A 12,656-nucleotide genomic window follows, 5' to 3' on the forward strand; every position below is an offset into this window, starting at 1 on the left:
TTATCTTCAAGAGGCTACAGAACTGTTAGGAAATTCCCCTTCTTTCATTCCTTATCGTGTGATATTAATTCAGCTCGAAGTATATAACTTATGTTCCTTTACATCCACTAGTGTATAATATTACACTATCAGCGTTCGCCATGCACCAGTGGTTTGTAATGCTATAAACGAGATACGAAGGAGTCAGGGATGCTCAGGCATTGCCTCGACGTGTTGTCCAGACTGAAGATACAAAGGTATTAAGAGACTATTCAGTTGTTTACATGGAGGCGCAGCGGAAGCGTGGTGGGTGTTGATTGAGGATAGTTGACGGTATTGGAGTACCTTGTGATTTGTGTTGTATGAGCTGTGAAGGTTAGCTCTGCGGATCATCAGACACTATTTTCTATGGCTTCGCGCCAAGTGGAGGAGTCCATCAGTGGCATTCGGATTGCATAGTCAGACTTGTGTCAATTTCGGCCTGAGGTATATGTATGTGTGGTATTGGTAGGTTCCCGAAATTTGTATATGACTAAGGTCTGAGATCTTGGACGAGATGATGATGGGCCTTACAGTATTTCTACGTTATTAATGGATCTACATTCCAGCATCAAGGGGAGTCGGAGGAACAACTTCAGATTTACAGAAGGTCTATTTAGTGTGGGCGTCGTGGGTGCGGCAGGACGGGGTGCTTCAGAGGAAATGTGGTAGTTTATGAGCTTCTGGGCTACATGGTTCATGATAGGGTTATCTGTATGTGGGGCTTTGATGGGAATTATTGCATATCAACTGTCGAAGAAATGAGTCAGTTCAGTAGTGTTGGGTCAGCATAGTAATGGAAGTAAATGGTCCCTTTGAATGGGAATTATCTACTTGCATTTGTGGCAGCACTCTTAGATTGGACGGTTTGTGCGACTCAGCTTGAGTTGGGTGTCCACTATGGGCATAAAGAATATGTGGTACGTTGCGGTTTCTCCTAAATCGGTATCTGAAGCTAACAAAGTGTTGGCGTCATTGGCTACCATATGTGAAGAGTGTACATTTTTGGAAAGGACCTTGAGTTTTCGTTGCAGTGCGTGGCTGGTAGCACGGTGATTACTGGGTTCTGAGGCTTTCGAGGTTCATGTTTTGTTATGTGGCCAGAAATCTTATATGGGTGCTTAGATAGGATGATGGAAGGTGAGTGATGTATCAACCATTTAATCTGCATAGTTGAGTCCGGGTAGGGAATTTTTAGTATTTATGAGGTTTTGGGACTAGGTATCCACATATGTGGGCTATTTCTTGTTAGTGGATTGTGAAGAAATATTGAGAATGGGGTAATTAATAGCACGTATTATCGATAGGTTGCTGTTGATTTTCGAAGAATATTTACCTAATTAGAAAGGATCAGGATTTGGTTGGGCCTATTTGGAAGATCAGCGAGAATATGTAATTCGTATCAGGTCGAGTTTGTGTGCTCCTATGAATTGTCATTATGGTTATGTTATCAAGCAGAGTGAATACTGTTTGTGCTCCTAGTCTACATTATGTGCTACTCTTATATGTTTTGTTAGGCGGTGAGGTTGTATGATTATTTCCTCCGCATATTGTAATTCTGTTTAGGCCTTTTGGCGATACAGGTTAGATAGCCCTCGTGATGTTGATTTGCTCATTGCACCTTATATGTGCTTGCTTCTCTCCTATTTTATTACTTCTATTCATTGTTCCCATAGTTATACTTGTGCACAATGCTGTGCTTGATATCAGTATTCATATGATCAGTGGACCCGAGCATCTTGGCTTGATAAGTATTTGGGAGCGGGCTGCGCGCTGCAGAGGATGTTATATGAGATACCATTTCCTTGTGTTTATTTGGGCTTCTATTTTTCCTCTGTGGAACAATTTGATGAAAACTATATTTTTGTTGTTGCACATTTTACACATGTTAGAATTTCTTCTACTTTGCTTTTCTTTGTTTGTGTTACATAATTGAGTTATTGCCGGTTCGGTTTACGAGCTGTGTAGTATGAGAATTTGTGTGTTTCCGTGATGAGTCATTAGTTGGAATGCTTGTATTGGCCGAGATGTGGTTCTTAAACCTGAGAGTGGTACTATGCTATTCGGGGTGAGGAGTGTTCGGAAGTATGTGGGTGTTTCTGCTAAGATTTGGGTAATGGCCGTGGCGGGCGAGTGGGTTTCTTGACTTGTTGACTTTATAGGCAGCTATGAGTTCCCGCATGTTTCATTATCATGGGCAGTGTTGTGGAAGTCCGGAATAAGGTTGTATTCAATGTGAAGTATATTGCCGGCATCCAGGATGTTATTTGAGCAGCTATGGTGATAAGAGGTTATTGCTTCGAGTATGTGAGTTGCATGGAACAGTATGTGATTGTATTCTGGATTGGAATTTGTGGCATGATTCAGCGTGTTTGGGTGTGTTTAGTGTGATGACGTGAAATTCAGATCCTATGATGAATTTCAGATGTTGTGGTTTGGGTACTATTCTAAGGTTATGGACTAAGGAGGAGATAAGACCTTCAATTAAGTGGCATTGTCAGTTTTGCATGGTTTGGGTGATGGGGAATCACCCCCGGGTGTATATATGAGTAGCTCATGCAGTGGTTCGATGGCTTTGGAATGACTCCAGGCACGTTCGAGGACGAACGTATGTGTAAGTGGAGGAGGATGTAATGACCCGACTGGTCGTTCTGAGCAATTGCGTCTGATTCGGCAGTTTGAGGTCAAGAGCAGCTTCACATTATGTATATCGACTTGTGTGCATGGTTGGATTCAGTTTTCGGATGAATCGGAGTTGAATTGCAAATAAGGAATATAGTTATGGAAGTTTAAGCGGAGAGAATTGGACCGGAATTTGACTTTTGAGTAAATGGCTCCGGAATGAGTTTTGGATGATGTCAGTAGCTTCGTATGATAATTTTGGACTTGGGCGTGTGTTCGAATTTGGGTTGGGAGGCTCGTAGGGTAATTGTGGCATTCTGGTGAAAGTTGGAAAAGTTGAAGTTTGGAAAATGGAGAGGATTGACCCATAGTTGACTTTTATGTTATCGAGGTCGGAATGCAATTCCGAAAGTTGGAACAGCTCTGTTATGTCATTTGGGACTTGCGGCAAAATTTGGTGTCGTTTGGAGTTGATTTGATATGGTTCGGACGCTTGGTTGCAATTCTAGAGGTTCTTGAAGTTCATAGTGATTTTCATGCGTTTGGGCATCTGATTCGTGGTCTTATCAATGTTTGAAGTGATTTGAGATTGGGGATAAGATCGTATGATGTTATGGGATGTGTTGGTACATTTGGTTGAGGTTCCGGGGGCTCCGAATGAGTTTCAGGGTGAATTTTGAGCGTGTCCGGGTATTTCAGTACTCTGAGATGGTTCTTGCACTTTTGGGAGTGCAGACCACACCAAAAATATTCGGACCGCAGAGTAGAGTGCAGACCGCACTAAAATTTCGTGGATCTCAGTGCGGATCGTACAATTTGGAGTGCGGCCGCACATCAAGATGTTCCGCAGGACTGCTGGTCCGACTTCTGAAGGTTATATATTTTGATTTACAAGGAATTTTGAGATGATTCAAAAACGAAAGTTGTAGCCCTTCGTGTTCAGTTTCTATAAAGGTACAGAAAGCACAATTTGGACATCTGTAGAGAAAGTTGTGGCTAAAATACTAAAGCATATTGCTGCAGTCCACATTCTCCGCGGTCAGCGGTGATGGATCTGGATCGCGGTCAGCGGTGATTTTTGTGTAGTTAGCAGTGATGGAAATCTGGGAGGTGCACTATAAATATGAGGTTTAGAGTTTTATTTCATATTTTGACCTAGAGAGCTCGATTTTGGCGATTTTTTGAAGGGTTTTCAAGAAATTCATCGGGGCAAGTGATTCTAACTCGGATTTAGCTAGAATACATAAATCTATCATTGAATTCATCATTTGATTCATGATTTGGGATGGAATTTGGGAAAAATTGTGAAATCTTTCAAAAATGTAAAATGATGATTTGAAAGACCAAATGGTATCATAATTGGATAATTTTTGTATTGGTGAACTCGTATCGGAATGGGTAATCGATTTTTGTAAATTTTTTTGGGTTCCGAGATGGGGACCCGGGGAGTTGAATTTTGTTGACTTTTTGTAAATTATATAAGAATCATAGTTTTGTTTATTGAAATTATTTTCTCTTGCATTGTTAGATGTATTCAAGTCGTTTTTGGCTAGATTGAGTCGAGCATTGATGAATTGGTAAAGGAAAAGCTAAATTGAGTATTGAATTGGCCGGATTGAGGTAAGTATCTTGCCTAACCTTGTGTGGGGGACTTCCCCTTAGTAATTGAGTCTTTTATGCTAATTGTAGTCCATGCATGCGAGGTGACGAGTGTGTGCTCAGACTTATTTGTGGAAAATTTGCCTCTAGGGTTCTTAGGTCCTTATGTGGAAAGTATCTCGTTATGATTGGGTTTTCTTATTGCTTAAATTGCCTCTATATGCTCCATATGACGTTGTTAGCTCTCCTTTAATTCTTACGTATTACATAAACCCTTAATTGCCTTAATTGAAGTGATTGGCTTCCTTATTGTTTTGATACTTCTTGATTGTGTGTTCCTCTATGACTTCATGCAAATATGTTACATGTCTAATTGTTGTGGTTACCGGTGTAGTTATCACGTGCTTATTATGTCTTGTTGTTTGTTGAGGTTATCATGCTTCTTGGTTTTTCCGTGACTCTTATTATGTACATATTGTTTCCCTTGCCTGGATATTGTTGTTATACTATTATTCCCTTGCTGGGATGTTATTGTTTACGATATTGTCTCCCTTGCCGGGATGTTATTGTTTATGATAATCTCCCTTGCCGAGATGTTGTCGTTATACTCTTGTTCCCTTGCCGGGATTTTTTATGATTGATGATGATTTGTAAATGGGAGCAGGTTGCACGCCTGCAACGAGATATATGAAATGGGATCGGGTTGCACACCTGCAACGAGATATATGAAATGAGATCAGGTTACACACCTGCAATGAGATATATGAAATGGGATCAGGTTGCACGCCTGCAATGAGATATATGAAATGGTAGCGGGTTGCACGCCTGCAATGAGATATATAAAATGGGAGCGGGTTGCACGCATACAACGAGATATATGAAATGGGAGCGGGTTGCACGCCTGCAACGATTCATGAGAAATGGGATCGGGTTGCACGCCTGCAACGAGATATGAAATGAAAGTGAAATTCTGTGTTTGTTTTTCTTATCCTTGTTAGTAATTGGATTTTGGTGTCGTGCACCTTCGGTTTTCTATGTTTATTTGTTGTTACCAATTCACGTATTCTAAATTTTTAGATTACTTTATCGCTGTGATCCTTTGTGAAGGAACCCCACCATGTTTTCAATACTCTGCCGTATTTATTTACATATTTTTCAATACTTTAAATTTCAATAATTGTTTCATTTTCAATTCATTTAGTTACTCAATTATCCTTAAACCGTCTGAGGTTGTATTTTACTTAAAAATAAAATTTCTAATAAGATAATTATTAAGTTTCTTGTTATAGGTAATATTTTATTCGATGTTGCACTTTAATTGAAAACAATACTTTCCCTATTTAAATGATTTCAAAAAAATAACTTCATCTTTTTTTGTTGAGTTCTTAATTTGTTAGAAGCTATACTCCACTTATGTTATGTAAATCAGACTCCTTGAACACCTTAAATTGAATTGGTTATAGACCCTACGGACTGAGTAATATGAGAACGTTGTTGTGTAAAGTGAGATAGAAATAGGTGGACACAAGGTGCCAGGTGTGCTAAAAGTTTGGTAATTGAGGTTATGATATGAGTCATCGATCTTTGAGATGGCTGGGAATTTTGCATCAGAAACGATATGAGTTATTGAGCTGGCATCACCTTCCTTGTTTGAGTACATTTTTCTTTACTTGTCTGTGTTCCAAATATGTTGGTGTTAATTTATTTGGTTATCTTCGTTTCCACCCGTGCTTCTCTTTATTGTTTCTACTGATTGTGGTTCGCTCTTTCCCAGCTGTTGATATTACTATGTCATTTTTAGATTGATAGTTTATTATCAAATCCCGTTCAATTTATTTGACCAGTAGGTGTCTAGACTGTTCCTCGTCACTACCCCACCGAGGTTAGTCTTGATACTTACTGGGCACCGGGGTGGTGTGCTCATACTACACTTCTGTACATTTTTGTGTACAGATCCAGGTATTTGATCGGTAGTAGCTGTGCGGGTCATTGCAGTGGAGACTCAAGGTAAACCTGCTACAGCGTTTGCAGGCCTCAGAGTCACCTTCATTTGTACTTATTTTCATTTGTTCCTTTTTGTTTCGGAGCAGTGATGTATTTATTTTGTATAACTACTCTTAGAGAGGCTTGTGACTTGTACCATCGATTTTGGGATTGTAATTTGTTCAGAGTTCAAAAGCAAGTTGAGGAGTTGCTTGAGAAAGGCTTTGTGAGAGAGAGCATGAGCCCTTGCCCTATTCCCGTCCTTTTTGTACCAAAAAAGGATGGAACTTGGAGGATGTGTGTGGATTGTAGAGTAATCAACAAGATTACGGTAAAGTATCGCCACCCTATTCCTCGTCTTAATGACATGTTGGATCAATTACATGGATCCAAAATCTTTTCTAAAATTGATCTAAAATGTGGTTACCATCATATTCGAATGAATCCTGGAGATGAATGAAAAACTGCTTTTAAGACCAAATATGGGCTTTATGAGTGGTTAGTTATGCCTTTTGGCTTGACTAATGCACCTAGCACTTTCAAGAGATTAATAAATCATGTTTTTAAGGATTTTCATGTAAAATTTGTTGTGGTGTACTTTGATGATATCTTGGTCTTTTCTAACACTTTAGAAGAGCATGTAGAACACCTAAAACAAGTTTTTGAAGTTCTTAGAAAGCAATTTTTATTTGCTAATCTTAAAAAGTGTACTTTTTATGTGGATCGTGTGATTTTCTTGAGTTTTGTAGTTAGTTCTAAATGAGTCGAGGTTGATGAAGAGAAAATCAAAGCAACAAAAGAATGGCCTAAACCTAAGAGTGTAACTGAAGTTAGGGGTTTTCATGGATTTGCTAGTTTTTATAGGAGGTTTATGAGAGACTTTAGCACCATTGCTTCTCCTTTAACTGAAGTTATTAAAAAGGAAAAGATTTTTAGATGGGAAAAAGAACATGATGATGATTTTAACTTGAATATCTATTCAAAGAATAACATGAATTATACCTCTTAGCGGTGAAACACAACCATATACGAATGTCTCTCCACGGTGGTATCCGTGGTTAACATATTCTAAGGATTTGTGTTAACATTTATGTCATTATATGATTTTTAACATAAATGTTAAAAATCTTGATAAATATGAAAATTTTCAAATTAATAAAACACAACCATATAATTATCCGCTAAGTATTAAAAGGATAACATGAATGATTAATGCACCTGCACCATTGGTAACTTTGCTTTTGCCAAGGCACTTTGTGATTTGGGTCTAGCATAAATCTTATGCCCCTGGCGATCTACAAGAGGTTGGGGATTGGAAGAGCTAGACCCACATCTATATTGTTGCAGCTAGCTGACATGACCGTGAAAAGACCTTCTGGTATCTTGGATGACGTGTTGATTCAGGTAGGGAAATTTGTGTTCCCTGCTGATTTTGTGATTCTGGATTGAAAGGTGGATGAAGAAATTCCCATAATTTTGGAAAGGTCATTCTTGGCCATAGGGAGAGCTCTCATTGATTGTGAAACTAGGAAGCTCAAGATGAGGTTGAACGATGATGAGATAATATTCAATGTGCAGAAATCTATGAGGCGACCAAGTGAATTCTCCAATTGCTCTCTTATTGATGCCGTGGATGTAATCATCGAAGCAGATGATGAGACGTTGACTATTGAGGACCCTCTTGCTACTTGTCTTGTAAATTTAGATGAGGTGAATGGGGAAGATTTGGCAGAATGGGTGCTGGCTTTAAAGAGCAGAGGGTTTTGGGATAGAACACTTGAATTCGAGCCCCTGCATTTATAAAACAAAGAAACTCCTCCAGCCAAACCATCCGTAGAAGAACCACCAAAGCTGGAGTTGAAGCCAATGCCCGTCCATCTCAGGTATGAGTTCATAGGACCTAACTCCACATTACCTATTATTATCTCATCTAGTTTGTTAGATGTGCAGGCACAACAACATTTGCAGGTACTCAAGGTGTGCACGACTGCTATTGGGTGGACCATGGCAAACATTAAAGGGATTATCCCAACATATTGTATTCATATAATTCTGCTAGAAGAGGGGCACAAACCTTCCAGGGAGCACCAAAGAAGGCTGAACCCCAACATGAAGGAAGTGGTGAAGAAAGAGGTGATTAAGTGGTTGGATGCATGAATCATTTTCCCCATCTCTGACAGCAACTGGGTTAGCCCGGTGCAATGTGTTCCTAAGAAGGGTGGTATGACGATGGTCAAAAATGATAACAATGAGCTGATCTCTACAAGAACCGTCACAGGCTAGAGAATTTGTATGGACTATAGGAAATTATATCTGGCCACCCGGAAAGACCACTTCCCACTTCCCTTCATTGATCAGATGATTGACAGATTGCCAAGGAGGACCCACTTCTATTTTCTGGATGGGTACTCAAGGTACAATAAAATCTCCATTAGCACCAGAGGACAGAGAGAAACCTCATTCACATGCCCATATGGAATTTATGCTTTTCGGAGGATGTCCTTTGTCTTATGCAATGCACCCGCCACATTCCAAAGGTGCATGATGGTCATATTCACTGACATGGTCGAAGACATAATGGAGGTATTCATGGATAATTTCTCAGTGATGGGAAACTCATTCGACGAGTGCCTTATAAATCTGACCTGAGTGTTGAAAAGATGTATTGAGACTAACCTAGTACTTAATTGGGAGAAATGTCATTTCATGGTACAAGAGGTCATAGTCTTGTGACACCGGGTATCAAGCAAGGGAATCGAGGTGGATCGTTCTAAAGTTGACGTGATAGCAAAGCTGCCACCCCCACTTCAGTCAAGGCAATCAGGAGTTTCCTCGGGCATGCTAGTTTCTACCGGAGATTCATAAAAGACTTCTCAAAAATTGCCAACCCTCTCTGTAAGTTATTAGAAAAATATCACCTTTTCTTATTTTATGATGATTGTAGGGTAGCATTCGAGGAGTTGAAAAAGAGGCTAGTCACAACACCCATGATTGTTGCCCCCGACTGGGAGAAACCATTCAAACTCATGTGTGACACCAATGACTATGCAGTGGGGGTAGTGCTGGGACAGCGGAAAGACAAGCTAATTCACCCAATTTACTATGCTAGTAGAACGTTGAGTGGAGCCCAGCTGAACTACACTGTGACTGAAAAAGAGATGTTGGCTATGGTGTTTGCATTCGACAAGTTCAGATCATACCCGATTGGCTCTAAGGTAATTGTATATACTGATCATGCAGCTCTCAGGTACTTGATTGAGAAGAAGGAGTCCAAACCGCGCCTGATTCATTAAGTGCTATTACTACAAGAGTTCAACCAGGTGATTCGTGACCGTAAGGTCACAGAAAATCAAGTCGCTGATCATCTATCACGACTTAAAGGAGCTGAAAACTCAGTTGAGGTAGAGGATATTCTGGTAACCTTTCCAGACGAGCAGCTACTCGCTACAAGCCTTGAGAAAGTGCCATGGTATGCAAACTTTGCAAATTACCTGGCAAGCGATATAGTTTGCTATGACCTTTCCTCTATGCAAAAGAAAAGGTTTTATCGTGACTGCCACATGTATTACTGGGATAAACCTTATCTGTTTTGAATATATGTTGACAATATGATCCTGAGGTGTGTCCCCGAGATAGAACAATCTTCTATTTTGCAAGCATGTCATGCATCGGCATATGACGGGCATTTTGGAGGAGTCAGGACAGAATCAAAAGTACTAGAAGCCGGGTTCTACTGGCCAATAGTGTTTAGGGATGCACATCAATGGGTGAAGGGCTGTGATGAATGACAGTGAACCGGGAACATTTCCCGTCACCATGAGATGCCCATGAACCCAATTCAAGAGGTTGAAGTGTTTGATGTATGAGGGATAGACTTCATGGGTCCCTTCGTCAGCTCTTTTGGCAATAAGTACATACTTGTTGCCGTATATTACGTGTCCAAATAGGTGGAAGCTGCAGCACTTCCCACCAATGATGCAAGGGTGGTGGTGGGATTTTTAAAGAAGAATATATTCACCCATTTTAGGACCCCGAGAGCTATTATCAGTAATAGATGCACTCACTTATGCAATCGAGCCTTCGAGAAATTGCTAGCAAAGTACGATGTGCGCCACAAGGTGGCAACACCATATCATCCTCAGACCAATGGACAGGTCGAAGTATCTAATAGAGAGATAAAGAGTGTGCTAACCAAGACTATGAATGCCACAAGACCTGATTGGGCAAAAAATCTAGATGATGCACTTTGGGCCTATAGAACTACTTTCAAAACACCAATTGGTATGTCACCATACAAGTTGGTATTCGGGAAGGCCTGTCACTTGCTAGTGGAACTAGAACATAGAGCTTAGTGGGTAATGAAACAGCTAAATCTGGACATGTGAGCTGCGGGAACAAATAGAATCACAGAATTGCATGAGCTAGACGAGTTCCGATTTCTTGCTTTTGAGAGCACAAGATTGTACGAGGAAAGAATGAAGAGGTTGCACGACAAGAATATTTTTGAGTGAAATTTCAATCCCGGAGACATGGTGTTGCTTTATAACTCAAGATTAAGGCTATTTTCGGGTAAATCAAGTCCCGATGGTCTGGACCATTTCGAGTGGTCGAAGTGTTCCCTTCAGGTGCCGTAGAGATTGCCTCAGAGAAAGACTCTCATACATTTAGAGTCAATGGGCAAATATTGAAACTATATGTGGGCATGGATAAATCCAAGGAAGTATCATTGATCCATCTGACTAAACCTCAGAGGTCGAGCAAGCCTTTAATGCGCTCATCTGAGTCGTGTCGCGATGCTAAATCAGGTGTTACGTGGGAGACAACCCATGATTTCTTTTGTTTTCTTTTCTTTTTTTGATGTTGAACTAGATGTATAGGAAACTAACATCCTTATAAAAAATGCTTGTGACCGCGAACACGGTGGGACCGTGGTGCGACCGCGATCAATGACGACTATTCTATCTTAGGATTTCTCGATCCACCTCGACCGCGGTAAAACAAGATCATTCTGTTTCACGCCCCTTCACTCACCGCGGTCGCGGTGGGATCTCGATCGACCGCGGTGATTTGCGAAGCGTCTGTCACCTAGTAAGTCATGTTTTTTTTTTGTTTTTTTTTAAAATTTGTTTTTCTTCTCCTCTTAAACACCAAAATACACCTGCCCACCGTCACTTTCCCCATTATTCTCTCTCTATAAACCCTAACCCAATATCTCTCTCTTTCTCCTTCTTCTTCTCTCCAAGACATAAATCCTTCCTCTCTCACACACACACCCCTCTACAAGACTTCATCGTCCATCAATCTCAATTTCTACAAGCCCAGGTATGTCAAGCTTCTCCTCTCCCTTCTTGTGCTTCTTTATTTTGCAATTTTCATGTTGGAAGTGTGTAGTATTTATAATTAGATTTTGTTTTGGTTTTATTTTCTGCTTATTAGTGGGTTATGTGAAACATGTTGTAGATAAGAGTGTGGTTATGTTGTGTAAAGTTCATTGTGGTGGGGTGGAATGGTGAAGTGAGAATGGTTGATTTGGGGGAAGAGTTTATGCTTCCATAGGGCTAGACGTGTTAGATTAGAGGCCATGCTCACAAGGTGTTTGTGAAATTGCCCCAATGGAGTTGTAATGGCCAATGTCCATGTGGTGGTGAAGTTTGAGTAACCACCCAGGATTCACACGATTCAAACCCTCACTTATAGGAACCTTTATTTTTTGGCAGGTACAATGCATCAATCCAAGAAGAGACGTACCACAGGGTCTTCCGCTAGTGGACCGGGCAGTTCTTCTAGAACTCGGGGTCAAGCTAGTGCGGAATAGTTTAACCGCGCTAGGTTTGTCTCCAAAGCAGCTGAGGACAAGTTTAATGGTAAGGTATCTAAGAAATTGCTACTTGAAGTTAATATTGACCGGCAGGCCTTGCAAGCGGAGTTCCCAAGTATCTTTGCAGAGTTGAGGAGGTGTTAGCTGGACATCTTCTTTGATGAACTGGAGGAGGCAAATGTAATGATGGTAAGGGAATTTTATGCAAACTGCCCGAAGCATGTTGATAGGGTGGTCACAGTACGAAACACCCGGGTGAATGCATCCCTTGAGGCTATCTGCCGAGTGTACCGGCTGCCGGTATTCACTAGGGAGAGAGATCATTACTAGGCTTATCACCGCCTACTGTTTGGTGGCCACCGATCCTTGAAGCAATATGCATGGCTGACAGGGAGCTAATATGTATAAATCACCGAATTACACTGAACTCCCAGTCCCTCAATTGGGAAGCTAAGTGTTGGCTCACAATTATCAACAGTCGTTTGCTGCCCTCCAGCAACACTACTTATGTCAATGGGCCACAAGGAGCGGCTATCTACTATTTTATGACTCACCATGACTTTGATGTGGCCAAGCTCCTTCAAAATGAGATGTTCATTCGCTCCCCAGAATTACT

The 12,656-nt window shown here is 40.7% G+C and overlaps 1 protein-coding gene across 1 annotated transcript; it reads left to right on the forward strand.

Moving 5' to 3' along the window:
* Nucleotides 1-814: 814 nt before the first annotated feature.
* On the forward strand, nucleotides 815-10,574 carry LOC142165797 (uncharacterized). The gene is made up of 5 exons (XM_075224171.1): nucleotides 815-884; nucleotides 7,874-7,982; nucleotides 9,167-9,392; nucleotides 9,543-9,638; nucleotides 10,170-10,574. Exons 1-5 carry the CDS (start codon nucleotides 815-817, stop codon nucleotides 10,572-10,574), a joined length of 906 nt encoding a protein of 301 aa, XP_075080272.1.
* The last annotated feature ends 2,082 nt before the right edge of the window (nucleotides 10,575-12,656 follow it).

This window comes from Nicotiana tabacum, chromosome 11, assembly GCF_000715075.1.
Source record: "Nicotiana tabacum cultivar K326 chromosome 11, ASM71507v2, whole genome shotgun sequence".
NCBI lineage: Eukaryota > Viridiplantae > Streptophyta > Magnoliopsida > Solanales > Solanaceae > Nicotiana > Nicotiana tabacum.